The 18,484-nt window shown below is 46.9% G+C and overlaps 1 protein-coding gene across 5 annotated transcripts in view; it reads left to right on the top strand.

The window, feature by feature from the left end:
* CLPB (caseinolytic mitochondrial matrix peptidase chaperone subunit B) overlaps positions 1–18,484 on the top strand; it is a 136,689-nt gene that overhangs the window by 91,120 nt on the left and 27,085 nt on the right. For all 5 annotated transcript variants that reach the window (XM_040964433.1, XM_040964429.1, XM_040964432.1 and 2 more), the window contains one exon: positions 7,789–7,886. In XM_040964433.1, the coding sequence (XP_040820367.1) occupies positions 7,789–7,886 (98 nt within the window). The remainder of the gene's footprint in view (positions 1–7,788; positions 7,887–18,484) is intronic.

Genomic DNA, 18,484 nt, shown 5'->3' with positions numbered 1-18,484 from the left:
CCCAGGACTATTCAGTCCTTATGGTTAGTGCTGTGGAAAGGCAAGCTAAAGATAGGAGCCCAACATAGTGTGGGCAGACAGCAAAAGCCCTGACAAGAAGACCTGTTTTCTAACTCCCACTCTTACAGTCTCTGTGCCCTTGGGCTGTGCCTGTCCCTTGCCCAGGCTTGGTGCAGCATCCTCTCTTCTGCTGGTACTGCTTCCTATTTCCCAGCTACACAGTGGATGGCTCCCTTGCAGGGAGGAAGGGTATTATCATCTCCTCTCCCTCCTGATATCACATGCTAGTGTTACAAATGTTCCTGTCTGTCTCCCATAGGCCTGGGTTCTGCCCAAGGGCAAGAACCAGTCTGTGTCTTCCACGTGCCAAGCCCCTGGCCCAGAGTCAGTTTGAATGGAATGTCGTGAGCCAATAATGCTCACTCACTGTGTGCCTTCCAAAGCCAAGAGATCTCTTCTGACTGTCCATCAGATGTTGTTAGGATTTCTGTTGACTTCCAGGTCAGTTTATGTAGTCACTGTTGAGTCTCTGGATAAGGAAGCCATGAGTGAGAGGAAAGGGACTCTCCTCCATGTCACACTCTCTCTGTATTCTTTCTACAAAGCTGTGTGCTGCACACAACATCTGGAAATTCCCTCCAAGGCTTCAGGATATCCAAGCACACTGGAAGGCAGGAAGAAAGATGATTTTTCTCTTTCTGATATTCAGGCCTTTGATAGCATTTTAAGACAGAGCACTAAACCTGACTTCTCTTTATTATTTTTTTTTTTAATTTTATTAGAGGCAGAGAGATGGAAAGAGCAAGCTCCATTTATTGATTTACTTTCCAGATACCCTCAATGACTGAAGCTAAGCAAAGATTGGGAAGGGCCAAGGCCAAAATCAGGAAATGGGGACACAATTTTTGGTCTCCCACATGGTGGCAGGAAACCAACTACTTGAGCCATCACCTGCTGCCTGTTGGAATGCACGTTGACAGGAAGCAGAGTCAGGAGCAGAGACATTGTGATGTGAAACACAGGCATCTTAACCACCTGCCCCTGGTATACGGAAAAGAGAACAGTGCAATAAACCACATAGCAGATAAACCATTTATCTGCTATGTGACCATGAGCAAATTATCTCAGCTATCTATCTCAGCCTCTGGTTTCTCAGTCTTTGCTGAATAATTCGGATACTGCAAAGACCTAAACCCAACCAATGGTAGTCCTTGTTCTTCTGCCCCATTCATTTAAGCCAGCTGTAAAATGGGAAAAATAAGACCTCTCCTCTTTTCTTCCCAGTAGTTAAGAATTAAACCCATGGGGCCCGGCATAGTAGCCTCACAGCTAAAGTCCTCACCTCACACACACCATTATCCCATATGAGCACCAGTTCTAATCCCGGCAACCTGCTTCCTATCCAGCTCCCTGCCTGTGGCCTTGAAAGCAGTTGAGGACGGCCCAAAGCCTTGGTACCCTGCATCCAGTAGAGGCTCCTGGCTTGGTATCAGCTCAACACCAGCCATTATGGTCACTTGGGGAGTGAATCAATGGTCAGAAGATCTTCCTCTGTCTCTCCTCTCTGTGTGTCTGACTTTCCAATAAAAAATAAATCTTAAAAAAAATTTAAACCCATGGTAGGTAGCACAGCAGATAGTCCAGTCATGACTGCCCCTGATGAGAGGCTTATCCATAACTATGTCTCTGTATGTAAGTGTAGGTCCAATACAGCCAGTGGTGTGGTTCCTGAAAAAGTTCTGGAATTCCTGTCAGGATGTCACAGCTCTCTTCTCACTCTTCTATGGTTCCTTATATGCTCACATGCTTTCTCTCTGACCTTCCACCTCTGGGAACCCAGCAAGAGCCAGGCCTGGCCCGACTTGAGTATTGCATACACACTAGCTGTGAGAACTAAACTGAGATCTGAAGACAGTAAACCAGGACCCTGAGTCAAGGACCTGGAAGAAGGGTTAGGAGGGAGAGAACAGCAGGAGCCCAGAAGGTCACTTGCAGAAAGGGAAACTGAGCCTTGAAGGAGGATGAGATCTAGTCTGATGACAGGGAGTTGGGTTCCAGGGTAAGAGTAACCCAAATGATGGCATGGAGACAATAAAGGTGCCCAGCTTCCTTGGGGGAGGCGCTCATCCCATCTCCCTCTGAGTGCTTCCTAGATGGGAGTTCCCAACCCAGAGAAGTAAGTCAATCCATGTTGACATTTTTCAGTCAGGGTGGTTTCCCTCCTGTTCAATGAAAATGTCCCACTGGAGATAGCAAATAGACTGCTGAACTAGTGAAAGCTGAGAGGAAGGCAAAACAGGAACTGGCAGTGAAATTGGAGAACTGAATGTGCACATTTTTATAAAGAACATTTATTCGAGTCATATTCAAACACGGCCCTTAAAACAGTTCTGCCTCACAGCAAACATTACCACCAGAAAAGTATAGCAGCTGCTAGATCACACTGTCTCATAGATGAGAGCCCATCACCCCACTCACCCACTCTGTGCTCTTTCAAAGAGAGGAGTGAATCCACAGGCATTGAGTGGTCGGAGGCAGGGAAGTCTCATGATCTGATTTAGGCTTTTACAAGACCCTCTGGCCACCTTGTGACAACAGAATAAGAGAGGAATGGGGACACTCTTTGGAAGACTTTAAACTCAGCAGGGCTGGAAGCCCCATGAGGACAGGGCAGTGGAGCGGTGGCTTTCGCCATCACTGATCACATATTCCATGCACACAGGCATCTTCTAGCTTCCCTGATGAGCTCCTTCTGCTCCTCGGGCCTGGAGTGCCATCCGTGCCTCCTACCAACACTTCCTTGTTTTCCAGGCCTGTTTCCTTTGTCCAACCTTCCAGCCCTATGTCTCTTTGACCTCCATGGCTCTGTGAGCACTCCCCCTGTGCACTTAGCACATGTGCTGGTATCATTGTTTACTTGTCTGTCCCTCTCTCTGGATGAAGTGAGGACATCTCAGAGCTGGGGAGCATGCTGATATTACTGATTATAAATGGCCTTACATGTTTGTGCAGTGTGCTTATGGTTGTTGATTAGCCCTCTCGTTCTCATCTTCTTTGATGTTTACAGAAGTGAACCAAAGCCAGGTCAGGGAAGTATCAGTGGAGGTAGGATTGACCAGCCTCTTCTCACTCCACCCCGAAGCATGTGAGCTTTTCCCACCATCAAGAGAAGATTTGATCCTACCCTCCTCTTTGACTTCAGAATTTTCTTTAGGAAGGGTCAGTGAGCCTCTCTGCCATGCCTTGCTCTTCATTCCTCACTCACAGAGCCTATGGATTTGGGGACCCTACTTGGAACCAGAACAAGGGCCCTTACCATAGCTTCATTATCAGAAAGACTGTTCTAAGACAGAACAGTCATGTTCTATGTGGCCTCAGAAGGTGGCACATGGAGAGTTCATGGTTCTCTCATGGCAGGTCTTGTGCTGGGTCCAAGGATACAATAGTGTATTGTAGTCTTTGAAGAGCTCTCAGTCCTGCATGAAGACAGGCTTAATGCTGAGTGATCCCTGCAGCATCATAGATGCAGGTGACTTCTGGGAGCACAGAGCATGACACCCAGCTGGAATGCAATACAGAAAGTTTCCTGGATGAGAAGCCTGAACTGGGACTTAGGGAGATGCACAAGTATTTGCAGGAAGACGAGAATGGACAAGGGATTGGTGAGCGAGGCTGGAATTGTGTAAAACAGACTCTGTCCCCTTTAAATTTAGGACATCTTATGGAGTAAAGGTTGCCACTTGCTTCAGTTATAGTAAAGCAGGGAGCCTCTTCCTGGAGAACTTACCATTGAATTCCTCTTCCACTGGGAGAGTCTGTCATTGGGTCAAACAAAAGGCAGGCAGTGCACCCAGGAGTGCTGGGCTCTCTAGACCCGCGTGGACCAGGCCTTCTCGCCCTTCAGCACCATTGCCACTGCCTTACCCTACCCTAAGTGGTGAGTCCCCTGTAAGCCCCAGTGGCACCAACCTATAACAGCCCCATGTCCATCCACCACCTAGCTACCCCCACCCTATTTCTCTGGCCCAAGCCCTATTGACAGCTCCCCCAGAATCTGGAGGAATTCAAGACAAATGGTTAAGAGGATAGAGTTAATAAAATTTGAAAAATTGAGGCCTGTCACTCCACTAAACTTTTTTCAATACCACTGACAGAAACATATTTCCCCAATGAGTGACCTTCCACAGCTGTAGCGGGGAGGCGCAGCCGCAGCAGGGCTGCCAGGAAGCCAGTGTGCTATTTATCAAATATTATAAGCTAGGACACACTAATCTGGAGCAGGGAGAGGAGGGATGGGTCCTGTGCCACACTGCCTGGGGTGCTCCAGGTGTTTGCCCCAGTCCCAGACAGCCAGTGGGAGGTGACGGATGGCCTGCGATTAGCGCTCCCCACCTCTGCCCAGCCCTCTCACTTGCTCCCAAAGGTCTGGCCCTCTAGACCAGCTGCTCGGCCTGGAGGGGCCCTGGGTGGGAGGCAAGGGGAGGTCAGGCCAGGGCACGGGCCATGCTGATGCCCCCAGAGAGGGCAGGCAGGTTAAGGCCCAACATGCTTATTTATTGGAGTGTAATAGTTTGTGGCCGTTGGTCGTGGAGGTGAAATTGATCAGTGGGAGAAGTCAGGTTCTATCAATTATTACAGCAATTAGTCAAGTCAGAGCAGGGTGTGGGGTTAGGGGACTACTATTGGATGGACATTATCCATGGTGAACCCTTTCCAGCCTTCCCAAAGTGGGGGCAGACTTGCTGCCTGAGGCTCCTGGACCTTCCAGAGCACTGGTGACATCCCCCTTGAGTGGCAGGATGAGCCTGACCTGAAAGCCGCCTGGGCTGCAGACAGTATTGCTTTACCAGGAGCTCCCTGCCACTGGCCCAGCTGTGGGATGGCCACCTGTCCACATCCCAGCATTTATGAGAAGTGACACAACTCCTACTAGAAATTACTCAGTGGCCAATGTTTATGGCACACATTTTTCATTCTGTAAGCAAATATAGATCACTGACAGCACTTGTTTGAAACGGCTAATCTCACGCCTGTTCATTCTTCCACTGTCTTCCTCGCCTGCATTCTCTCTTCTTCCCCAGCCTTTCCCCCCACCCACCCCATCCTTCTTCCTGTTCATCTCATTTGCATGCAGTTCTTTTCTTTGACTTCCAGAGGTCTCTTGCTGGTATCCCTTCCATTCCAGTCCATGGCTGGTGACAGAGCTCCCTTTGCAGTTACCTAGGAAGAGGCCATTCCATGCTGAGCTCCTGACTACCCTGCTGTGCTGTGGGGGCTTTGTGGGCAGGGCAGGAAGCTGTCTGCCACTGACCCTACCACCCTTGCAGAGCCTGCTCAGTCCCAAGTGCTTGAAGAAAAGTAGACCAGGGCTAGGAAAGCCATACCAGGGAACAAGCCCCTGAGTGTGTCATCCTCCCTGAGCTCCACCGTGCTATCTGCCACACTGATCACACTTGGCCTCTGTTACCCGTGTGTGCTCACCTCTTTTGCCCTGTATCTCCTGGAGACATGGAATTCTTTGAGACTCACACTCTACATAGCTCCTAATCTAGGGCTACAGTTGGAGCTCACAAAGGGACAGGGGATGGTCACAAGACAGGGAGAAAAACCTGGGGCTGTGGCTTCTATAAAGAGAAAGTGGCCAAGGTGTCTGTCACTATAGAGCAAGTACAAAGAAGAGAATTGTGTACATCTATACCAGTGCCCCGTTATCCTACACAACCTGCCAGGGCCCAGCCAGAGCCAAGAAAAGCAAAAGCAAGAATGAGCTGCAGCCACTTAGGCAGACCAGACAACTTCTGTGCTACTAGGGAGGCTGTGCTTTGTCCTGGAGCAGATCAGACCACTGAAAGACTTTGCAGCCAGGATGTGGCATGAGATATTGACGGGAGCAAGCCTGAGATGAGTTTGACTCCTGGTCCAAACTGATAAAGGTGGTGCTGTGACTCTGGGCTGGTTGCCCTATTTCTCTGAACTCAACTTCCATGTCTGTAGCTTGGGAATTTTAATTCCTGCACCTGAGGGTGATTGTGAGGGTTGTGTGATAAAATGCTTAGAAAGTGTAAAGCATAGCGCCTAGCAAGTAGTAAGTGCTCAATGAACACTGGTGCTAATGCTGTCACCCCTCCTAAATGTCTACCCAGCAGACCTGGAAGTGTGTGTCCACACAAAGACTCACACATGTTCACAGCAGCCTGTGCAGCACTGCTAAAAGGGGACGTGGTCCACAGACATCGGCTTGTAGAAAACCCACAGGAAGACTGCTCAGCCATGCCACAGTGTGGATAAACCTTGAAAAAGGCTGAGTAAGACAAGCCAGGCACAAAAATGACACATAGTACAGGTTTCTGTTCTTGAGTATCCAGAAGAGGCAAATCCATAGAGACAGACGTAAACCAGCAGTTGTCAGGGCTGGGAGAGATGGGCAAGATCTGCTAATGAACACAGGATTGTTTGGGGGAAATAGAATTAGTGGTGATGCTTATACAACTTACTAATGAATACTTTAAAAGGTTAGCTTATGGCATGTGATTTATATCTTAATAAAAATAATAAATACCAATGTTTTGTACTAAGCTGGTAGGAAATAGTATCATGTATAAAAATGTTAATTTTCCCTTGCTGCAAGTTTCCTTCACCTGGATTATGTGTCCTGCTCTCTGCCCCTTCTCCTCCTCCCACACCTGTATAATTTAGCCTCTTCTGTAGCCCGGAGACAGTCACACATAAATGCTGAGTAAATATTTACAAGATCCTTTAAGAAGCAGCGTTTTCGGCGCCTGGTGCCATAGCCCTGTAGCTAAATCCTTACCTTGCATGTGCCAGGATCCCATGTGGGTTCATGTCCTGGCTGCTCCACTTCCCATCCAGCTCCTTGCTTGTGGCCTGGGAAAGCAGAGGAGGACAGCCCAAATCCATATAACCCTGCACCCACATGGGAGACCTGGAAGAGACTTCAGATTGGTTCAGCTCTGACCTTTACAGCCATCTGGGGAGTGAACCAGCAGATGGAAGATCTTTGTCTCTGTCTCTCCTTCTCTATATAAATCTGCTTTTCCAATAAAAATATTTTTTAAAAGTGTTTCAGTAGGAATAGTTTTATATCATGTTACAAATGTTTTTGCAGACTGAGAAACTTTGCTTTTCACTCTCCATCCACACACAGGGCCACCCATGCTAAATGGACTCCATTTAGCCCATTCAATCTGTGTAACACTGAGTCTTAACCCCCTGGTTGCACACTTCTCTGTTTGGGTAAGGTTTACGTGTACTTGTCGACACCCTGACACCTTGACATCTCCTCCCAGAAGAGCTAGATGGCTCTTTCTCACTGTGCTGTAGTTTCTTATGTCTCCCTGCGCATTTCCATGCTGAAGTGAGGCCCCTGAGCCAGAATTTAAGTGAAGATTTGGAACTGGCACTATAGCATAGCAAGTTAAGCCTCTGCCTGTGGCACCAACAGCTCCTATAGGCACCGTTTGAGTCTCAGCTGCTCCATTTCTGATCCAGCTCCCTGCTGATATGTCAGGGAAAGCAGCAGATGATGGCCACTGGGAGACTCAAACAGAAGCTCCTGGCTCCTAGCTTCACAGTGGCCCAGCTCTGGCTGTTAACATCCATTTGGGGAATAAACCAATGCATGGAAGACTTTTTCTATCTCTGCTTATCTGTAACAATACCTTTCAAATAAGTTTTTTTGTTTGTTTTTGTTTTTGAGAGGTGGGGAGAAACAGTGAATGCTTAGGAACCACGGTTCACAGGTACTATGACGGTTTCTCTCTTCTCCAGGAGCCAACCCCGTGCTGAGGAATGAAATGGGGCATACGCCGTTGGATTACGCCCGGGAAGGGGAGGTGATGAAGCTTCTGAGGGCATCTGAGACCAAGGTGAGTGTCCGAGAGAGGAGGAGGCCTGTGGGCGCTCCATGCAGTCATCTCAGCTGCACTCATTCAGTTATGCCAGGCTCCACATTAGAGGCCACTTCTCTTTAGCTCACTGTTGTCTGCCTCAATACAAATCCATCCCCCAGACTTATAAAAGCACAGGAAGCTGCCCCTGTCATGACCAGGGCAAGACAAGACAAGGGGATTAACCTTCAAAATCAGTTGGTGGTGGTTCTCCCAGCTCCTTTGCAGAGGAAAGGGACTCTCCCAAAAACAGCCTGAGCTTGGCAGGGTTCCCCCGCCCCCAGGCCTCTTGTTGTCTGCAGTCTCATCAAACAGTCCTTTGCCATCATCAGGTCTTCTAGAACTTCACTCCTCCCCTGTGTGCAAAGTCCAGAGAGCCTGGTGTAGAATCTGGGCCCCAAACCCTCATCTTTTTTTCAGTCTTTCAAATTTCGAGCTCCCTAAAAGCAGTACTGAGTCTTCTCTTACTCCCAGCCACAGAGCTGTAACTTAAGAACTACTGAATAGAGTCCAAAAACTGGAATCAGAAATCTTGTAGCTGGTAGGGAACTTTAGAATTGGTAAATTCAGTGGTGAAAAGATTTTTAAAAAGCATAAACAAACACATCAGAAAATGTTCCTGTCTTTGTATAAGAGAAAGGGCCTAAGTACTTGAGCCATCCTCTGCTACTTTCCCAGGCATATTAGCAGAGAGCTGGCCTGAAAATGAATCAGCCAGCATACACACCACCTTCCGTTAGGGATGCTTGGCATCACAGGTGGCAGCCTAATCCACAGCACCACAACACCATTCCCCAGGAGCACAAGTCAGAAGTCTCTGAAACCTAGATCAGCTCACCCATCTCACCTGTAGGGAAGCTGCACTCTCGGGGTATGATGTGGCTTTCCTTTGGTCCCAGAGTGAGTTCACATCAAAACTGAAACCAACAGGCTTGATCACGGGTCATGCGGCAAGATCAGTGGCAGGACCAGGCCTGAAAGCCTCATTTCTGACTCTCAGGCTTTTGCTCTTTCCTGCCTCACAGAGCTTCAGGTCTGCAGGTGGACTGTATGCGTGGAGATGATTCAGTGTGGCAGGTCCCACCTAGTGGCCAGCATTCTCTGTCATGAGTCAGATCACTTGACTCACTGGTCTGAGACAGAGGCAGTGTGTGGGTTCTGATCCTCCTCCATGCTCACCGCCTGCCTGACCTTGGGCTAGCGCTTCCTCTTTCTGAAGCTCCATTTTCTTCTGAGATGAAAGCATTGGACTAAATGGTTTCTGAGATTCTGCTTGATTTGTGATTGTGTATCAGGCTAAGATGGTGCTGTTGCAGTGATCCATATGTTCAGTGCTTTTTTTTTTAACTTTTTTTTTATTTTTATTGGAAAGTCAGCTTTACAGAGAGGGTGAGACAAAGAGAAAGATCTTCTACCCACTGATTCACTCCCAAAGTGACCACAATGGCCATTGCTGAGCCAATCCGGAGCCAGGAGCTTCTTCCAGGTATCCCATGTGGCTGTAGGCTCCCAAGGCTTTGGGCTGTCCTTGACTGCTTTTCCAGGCCACAAACAGGGAGCTGGAAGGGAAAAGGAACATATGGGACAGGAACTGGTTCCCATATAAGATCCCAATACATACAAGGTGAGGACTTTAGCCACAAGGCTACCGTCTGAGTCCACATTTTCAGTGCTTTAAAACTACAAAGGATTGGCTTTATCTCATGCCACATGTTCATTGTGAGGGAGCTAAGAGGCCAACTGCTCATCCACAGGCACTCAGGACAGCCCCAAACCCCAATCCCCCCTGGGATATTGCTGCTTATCCAGAGTGAAAACTATGTTTCAAAGACCTACAGGGAAATACAGGTTTTTTTTACCACCACTCACAACTCGGTGGCCAGAACAAGTAGCATGAGCCCACCCAGTCAGTCGCAAGGAAGCCAAGAAGAGCATCCAAGTGACTAAAACAGGAGAATGAAAATGCTTGGTCCTTGGCAGCCATCGCACAGTAGTTTCTCCTCAGAATGGCCTGGACCGTAAAGGGAGGGTGAGATGACTGGGTTTTCACAACCCACCCCAAAGGGGCTGTTAGACCAAAACGAGCTACTAAATTCCAGAGGGTAAATGCTTCCCTCCTTTGTTCAGATTTCCTACCTCCAGGAACCACCTGAAAATGAGTTCAGCTTCCCCAAGGGCCTCAAAAAGAAACATACATTTCACCTAACCTGAGGGACTCCACTCTTGTCATCACCTCCTTAAGACCAATCAGTGTCCCCTATGTGAACAAGCACTGGACTTGGCCCGGAGTCCTTTTATATTTTGTTAGGCAGTATAAAACAAGTCAGGTGCTAGTCTGGCCATGTCCAGCAACAGGGGAGTGCTCTTAGCATCAGTGCCAAGTGGAAGGGTTGAGGTTACTGAGAGGCCCACTACAGAATTTGGCTGCCCAAGTAAAATTACTTCACATTGGCCACACTTTTAGAAAACTAATGTTCAGAAGAAAAACACAGTGGCTGCAATCCTCTGCATCCATCAGACCCTTCTAGGACTTGGAGAACAAATGTAGACCCTACTTTTTTTTTTTTTTTAATTAATAAAATTTATTTTGACATTCTTTACATACTTAGTTAGAGTAAGAAGGTTCAAGGGCTACAGGAAAGTGGATAATACTAGTATGTTTTCCATATTGTTACCTTCATGTTTAAAAGGGGGGTATTAAGGGAGAAGGCCCACCCAATTTCCCACCCTCCCCAAGTCCCGGGTGTAGGGCATGCTCTGAGGTTCTTGCTCGAGTGGTTTTGATATTGCAACAGTTATGAATTGCTGTCAATCTTGCCACTCCAAGCACTATGAGGTCTTTGAAAAATCCACTGATTGACATAGTCCATCATAGCTGAGATGGTTGGTTGACCTGTTCTGTCTTCTCTCTTTTCTTCGTTAGGGTTCTGAGTCCAGCATTTAGATTAGGAAGATCTCCAAAGAAACTTCTTGTATGTGCTAACAAGTACAGGGCCAGGCACCGTCCATCGCTCCAATCAGCTGGTGGTTGTAATTGCTGGGTTGGTTCTGTTTTCACTCCCGACTTCCACTGGAACCAATGGGTGTTGCGGTCCAGCCTGGTTCTGCCCCGCACATATTTGGCCCTCACCTAAACCAGTGGGAGCTGCAGCCTAGTTGGAGCGACCCACAATAACCCCCACCAGGACCGCCCCTACCCTGGTTTGCCAGTAAGTGTAGCAGTAATCCAGTCTGTCCCACACCCCATTCCACCCCAGCCACTGTTTAGTTTTATGTCCTCCCGTGGAAGTGGTAACCCAAGAGGGATGAGCCCACTATTACCCTCCCAGGCCTCTCCCACTCCCAGATTCCAGTTGATGCTGCCCAACCAAACCTCGCCCACTTTAATTCTGTTTGCACCAGTAGGAATAATCCGCCGAGCCCGGCTTTTCCCTGATCTAGTCCACATGAGGCACACAGGTGTGGTAGCTCTGCCTAGTCTGGTCTGCCCCCATCCCAGCCCATGCTCTCCTGCGGAAGTAGCTATCCTGCAAAGGAACCCTCCCTTATTCCCCTGCTGGCTCTGCCTACTTCCTTTCTTGTTCTCAGGCTGGTTGGACGCTGCGGTCCCCTCCGGTACAGGCAACCTCACCTCGGCATTCCATATTGTGCACTAGTCTTTGTTGCGACCGAACCTGGGTCAACCCACACTGGTGCCTGGATTTGCCAGTGGATGACGTGGACAGATTCAGCCTGGTCTTGCCCCCACGTCTGCCAAGTGTATGCCAGTGGGTAGCTTTCCATGGCCTTTTCTGGACTGTTTCCTATCATGTTTCTTGCGCTGACCTGTCGGGTCTGTGTCCTGCCAGAGGAGTTGCCCAGGCTCCTCCATCAGAACCTCTCCCACGCTTACACGCTTACCAGTGGGTCCATGAGCCAACCCTACTCAGTCCACCTCCTGTCATAGCAGGAACTGTGGCTTTTCCTGACTGGCCTTCCACCCAATCTGGTTGTTGCTGTTGGATGTTCCAGCCCAGCCATGGTTTTGTAGACCCTACTTGTAAGTAGACATTAAGTCTGTGCAGAGGAAAACAGCAGTGTTGCAAAGAAACCATGCCATGAGGAAGCAGCTGAAAGCATTAGGGATGTCTGGCCTGGACAGGGGGTAAGCTCTTAGGTACAGGAACAATGGAGGGAGGATAGGAAGGGGACAAGATTGATTAGGTGGCAAAGCTGTAAGAGAGCCAGGTTTGTTGAATGGAAGCTGCAAGCCAAAGCTCCCTGAAAGAGCTAACCCGTAGTGAAAGGACTCCTTTAGACTAGAAGGTCACCTGTAGCCAGCTCAGGATCTCCAGAGCATCTCCACTGGAAGACCACTTTTCTGTTGTCGTTGCTGTGTTCCCTTGATCCTCCAGTCCTGGATGTGCCAGTGTCCACTGAGCATCTCCACCTCCTCACTCTGCTGTCCCCTCAGGCCCTTGGTGTATGAGCCATCCCTCAGCTCCTCCTGGATGTCAGTAGCACTGTCTCTTGGTTGCTCAGCAGCTGCTTGGCTACCCACTCTTTTTAGCCTATCTTCCTCCAAGCACAGAGTTGGTTGAGAAGAACAGTTGTAGACTTGTGTTCCTTCTCCCTCTGCCACTAAGTCAGCAGCTGCCTCCCTGGGTGGGAGCAGCTCATCAGTAGCATGACAACTCAAGCCCAGAGCATTCTGAAGTGTGCCCCCTGTGGCCTCTTCTCCTGGCCCTGTCTAGACATGGCGTCTTCCCACTCTGATCTTATCTGGCTCCCCTTCCGTCTGTCCAGCATCCCCCTGCCTCCAAGCTCAGCCTCCTCCACCTATCACTGTCGTCAAATTATGTTATAAGAAATGTTTGTCTTCAAGTCATATACCTCACTATAGGATATTTTTAAAAAGAGAAAAGAAAAATTAAGAGATACAATATAGATGGTTATTTATGAGTGACATCTACGTAGTGGACCCTGAGCTAGACTAGAAGACAAATGAGTAAAATACTCCAGGTGCTATAAGGGGGAGACAGGCAAGGAAACTAGCACCACTGAGTCATCAGTGGATGGCATATCAAGGAAACCTTCCTGGAAGAGATGACAGCTTCATGGAATCTCAGAAGCGTTCCAGTTCTACCACCTAAATATAACCATTGTCAATATTTTAATTATTTACAGTAATTGCTTTAATCAAGTACATGTAGAAACCAGATCGATACTCCATACATTTTCTAATTCTATAATATATAATATAATAATGAAGTAGCTCTTACTATCTCTTTTTCATAGATGGGAAAACTGACTTCGTAAGAAAGAACACAGAGGGGAAATTGGTACAGGGGCGTAGCACAGTCACTCTACTCCTGCAGTGCTGGCATCCCATATGGACGCTGGTTTATGTCCCAGCTGCTCCACTTCCCATCCAGCTCCCTGTTAATGGCCTGAGGGGACAGTGGAGGATGGCCCAAGTGCTTGGACCCATGCACCAACATGGAAAGCCCAGGTGAAGCATCTGGCTTCAGACTGGCTCATCTCTGGCCATTGTGGCCATTTGGGAGGGTGGGAGGGTGGGAGGGCAGGGACAGGAAGTGAACCAGTGAGGGAGACCGCTCCCTCTCTCTCTGTCTCTCATCTGTCACACTGAGTTTCAAGTAAAATAAATCCTTTTTTAAAATGGGGTAAGGGGAGAAGGAATACAGAGAAACTTACAGCAAATCAGGCTTTTTAAGTAACTTTTTAAGTAACTTTTTAAGGATATGAGTCATTTTTCCTCTTATGAGACTGTGATAACCTTTTCTGGACTATGTATGTCTTACAGGTGGTCATTCTAAAAGGCTCATTTATTTATGTGAAAGGCAGCACTACAGAGAGAGGGAGAGAGATCTTTAGCCACTGTTCACTTCTCAGATAGTTGTTTTTTTTTTTCCCACATTTTATTATTATTGCTATCATTTTATGATACAGTTCCATATTCCCTTATCCCCTCCCCAATTCCCTCCCCCCACATCATTCCTCTTTATCATTACTAACGTATAGTTCTTCATACTCAGTCATATGTCCATCTTTGCGGGCATGGACAATGGCAGAGAGTCCAGAATCCTATTGTCAAAATACAATATAAGCAGTTTCACTGTAAGTCCATCTTTGTCTGGAAACAGAAATGCTGACCACACTGCATCCTCACATCTGGTTGTTAGTCTCCATCACATAAGTACTGTACATCCCCTTAAATGAAAAGTCATGATACAAAATCAACAATAGAAAGAAAAATAGAAATTTACAATGCCATGAAGTTAAATGACATGTTACTAGATGTGACAGTCTCCATTACACAGCTACTTTACCTTCCCTTAAATGAAGAGCCACAAAACAAAATCAACATCCGAGAGAAAAAAGAAATTAACAACACCAAGAAGTTAAACAACATGCTATTAAATGTCTAACGTGTAGCTGAAGCAAATTATTTATGTTAATGATTTTTATAATATTTAAACGGATGAGTTTTGTTTTTTAATCCAGTCTACTAATCTATGATGTTTGATTGAGCTTAAGCAATTTACATTCAGAGTTAAATATACATAGGTGGTACTTTGGTCCTGTCATTTTAGGAATGGGTTGTTCATTGATTTAGTCTTCTGTTGTCATTTTCCTGGGATGTTCTTCCCGTTTGCCTTTGGTTTTGGTAGGTGCTATTCCTCTTCTCTGTCAAGAGAACATCTTGAAGTATCATTTGTAGGGCAGGTTTGGAAGAGGCAAATTCTTTTAGCTTTTCTTTGCTCTGGAAGAATTTTATTTCATTTTCAAAGATGAAAGAAAGCTTTGCTGGATATGTTATCCTAGGCTGACAATTTTTTTCTTTTAGATTATGGCATATGTCACTCCATTCTCTTCTTGCCTGTAGAGTTTCCTGTGAGAGATCTCCTGTGAGCTTAATTGGCATTCCTTTATATGTCAATTGATGCTTTTCACGTGCACATTTAAAGATCTTTTCCTTATGTTCAATTGAAGAGAGTTTGATAATCATATGTCTTGATGAAGATTGCTTTTGATCAAGCCTGTTGGGAGTTCTGTGTTCCTCCTGGATTTTGTTTCCCAATTCTTTCTCCAGATTGGGGAAATTTTCCTTGATTATTTCATTAAATACATTTGCAAACTCAGCTTCTCTTTCTGCACCTTTCGGGACTCCCATAACTCTCATATTTGGCCTCTTAATAGTGTCTTTCAATTCTTGAATACTTTTTTTGGCCTGATCCAGCTCTGCTTCCAGCTTTTTGTTTGCTTCCCCCTGGTGACAGGAGATATCTGCCAATTCTGAGATTTTTTCTTCTGCTTGCTTCATTCTATTTTGAAGACTCTCCACTGTACTTTTAATTTGCTCTACTGTGTACTTAATTTCTGATATACCAGCCTTGATTTGCTTTACTGCTTCCTTAAATTCTTTGAACTCTTGCATGAGCTTCTCATTTTTGACCAGAATCTTCAAAATGAGTCTTATGGATTTCTCGATGTCTTCCTCAATTAACTCTGAGGTTGGCATAGGGCTTTGCTCCTTTACAGGGGAGTGCTCAGTAATATTCATGGTGCCTTTGTCTCTTCTTTTGCTCTTGATCATTGTACTTCTGGTTAGCAGAGTCGTCTTCTTGGGGCAGGTTTCTAAGCTGTATCACCCACAGGTCTACCATGCGATTTTACTTATTGCAGTTGGTACACAATTTCTTGCTTGTAGCCACTTGTGCCACAACCTCCAGCGAGTTCCAGGTCTGGGTTTTTATGTCAGATATCCACCGTGGTCTCCACAGCCCCAGCTCTTGGCTCACCACTTTCCACCTCCTGTGATACTGTGCTGAGGCTGCACTGTTGTCTCTGCAACCTTTCTCCCTCTTCCGGTTGGAGTGGGTTTCAGGATCAGAGAGACACCAGGTGTCCTATCCAGTTAGGTTGTTGGTGGCGTTGATCTTGTTGGAACCTGTTGGACGTTAGGTCTAGGTGCCACACGGACCTATTTTGACCGGTACAATGTCACAGTCGGTATTATTTTCCTACGGGACCTCAGCAAGCTCTCGCGAGCTCTGCACATGCGCAGTTCTCTGTTGTCCCAAAGCTTTTGCCACAGTGCGCAAAATGACACCCGACCTGCTACCACAACAGTTCTTCATCTGCTGGCCATCAGGTCTTAGGACTACCCAGACATGCCCCAGATGGAACCCGTAGAATGCCACATCGTTGCAGTTTACCGAGTCAGAAATGAGCTCACTCCCCACTCAGAGCATGCTCAGTCCTTTCCCTTGCCCTTTTCTCCTTACGCAAAATGGCGCCCAATTCAGCTCTAGGGGGCTGCCTGGGCTATGAAATTCACTCTGTTCTCACACTACCCGAGATTAGCTACTCTGTCTCTGCTCCTGGTCAAATCAAATGGACCAGCAGGATGGACAGTTCTTTGTCTGGGTTCACCTCTCAAGCTCCCAGTGAAAGTGCCTTCCCACCTGGTTGCTGGTGAAGTTCCGTCTGCTGTTGGAGTTCAGATCGCCCTGCTGGAGTATCATTCACTGCAACACCACAGTGCTGTGCCCGCTGCTTTCCTGTGTCTGTCAGTCTCCAGGTACCCCTCTGCTGTTGTTCTGTTCTTTCCTATCTCCTGAAATATGTCTTCTCTGCTTCTTCCTGATTAAATGTTTCTCCGTCTGATTAAACGTGTCCTTACCCTATTCCGCCATCTTGATTCTCCCACTTATCAGATAGTTGTAACAGCTAGGTCAACCTGGCTGAAGCCAGGAGTCAGGAATTCCATGCCAATCATCCCCTTGGGCCATCTGCTGCCTTCCTAGTGTGTGAACAGGAAGTTAGATTGGAAGCAAAGCAGCACGCTGGTGTGGGAAGCCCAGGAATAATAGCTTAACGTGCTGTACCACAATATCAGCCCCTGATGGTCATCTTTTTGTTTTCCTTTAAATCTACTGTTTACACCAGTGGTCCCAAGTAGATAGCCATCCCAGAGTTTTTCAAAGATGTAATTTTAGTGCCTTGGCAATGGGAATTCTCCAGCCACAGCCCTCCTCTTCCCCATTCCCTTGTGTATTAATTGTGTCTGTCCTTGCCAGATACTGATATTTCCTACTTGGTCTACAGGGTGTTTGAGCAATGATCCTACTCTGTATTTAGAATCTGCTTTTTTTCCTTTAGTTTGTGTTGATGATAGTCCCATTTTAAAATTGTCCATAAGACTAATTACTATGTTTCATTTGGCATCACTAACCCTAAGAACCTCTGTCACCTTTGGTAGCCTAAATGCATTTGTCCTCCTCACTGAGGGTTCCATCCACTCCCTCAGCCTTCCCAGGTCACCCTGTGAAGATCCAGAGGTGGAGGAGGCCCAGTTCCTGTCCCTGAGCTGCCATCTGGCTGGGAGTGAGGCAGATGCTGCTAGAGTTGCTGCTTGCAGGCAGGCCCGTGGCTTAGGCGGGAAGGCCCAGAAAGGAAGCAGCCTGTGCTTTCACATGGAGGGCTGTGAACAGATAGTTTAATGCTGAACGCTTAGCCTGCTTGCACGTCCTAACTGAGAGACGAAGGAGAGGTAGAAATATATCTCTGTGCACTTGATAGCAGATAAAACAAAAATATGGGGCGCTATCCTGTGATGAATATTCAGCTGAGGGGGAAGCACTCGTGCCAGCCTGCATCTCCTCTCTGGATCCTCATTCCGCCGAGACGCACGAGGAATTTATTGCTCATTTTAATCACACCCAGAGAATGAATTGGCAGGAATATTAGGCAGATAGGCCTATCCTATATATTTTATTTGCATATCCCAGTGACAGGATCACAAGCACATCTCCTGTCTCTATATTTTTTCATTTGCTGCAGGGGTAGCTGGGGATGTCGTGCACCCCTGGGCCTAGGCCCAGATTCTAGTCTGCGTGCTGGGTGCTCCCAGCAGAGTGCAGCCCAGCCCTCCAGGAGGCGCGGGAAGGGGTATGTCCTTCCTCCCCACCTCAATCAGCCTGTTGTGTGCTGCTTGTTGTGTAGGGGACCTGTGCTCAGCCCTACACTGTGCTAGTTACCAGGGCATGCTTTCACTTGGGTTCTAGTGCAACTTTCATAAACTTGTCATTGATGTGCATATTTATAAGGTGCACACATCAAAAATACATGGCTCTGTGTGTCTTCACAAACTAAACACACCTATGACGAGGTGGACAGTCACCAACACTTTGGAGCTCTCTTTAGCCACTACCAATCCCCACGGAGAAGCATCATTCTGTTTTTACATTTATCTTTGCATAATTTTAAAAGTAACTCAATATATTCTGGTAAACCCTCCATCAGGGTTCACAGCTGTTAATATTTTTATTAACATTTATTATTTGTATAATGTAAATAATATTTATAGATAAAACTTTTCCAAATCATTTGAGAGTATGTGACACATTATGCTCCTTTACCCCTGAATTCTTGTATTTCTCCCCACCTCCAAAAAAACCCACATTTTCTTAGAATATAATCATTAGCCTTAAGTTTCACCAGTTGCCTTAATAGTTCTCTGTGCAAGAAAAGAAGGTTCCAGATCCCAGTTCGTATTTGGTTGTCATGTT

Source organism: Ochotona curzoniae, unplaced genomic scaffold (genome assembly GCF_017591425.1).
Source record: "Ochotona curzoniae isolate NIBS_2020 unplaced genomic scaffold, NIBS_Ocur_1.0 scaffold_3223, whole genome shotgun sequence".
Taxonomy (NCBI): domain Eukaryota; kingdom Metazoa; phylum Chordata; class Mammalia; order Lagomorpha; family Ochotonidae; genus Ochotona; species Ochotona curzoniae.
The sequence above is the reverse complement of the archived record's forward strand: the minus strand, read 5'-3'. Positions and strand labels throughout refer to the sequence as shown.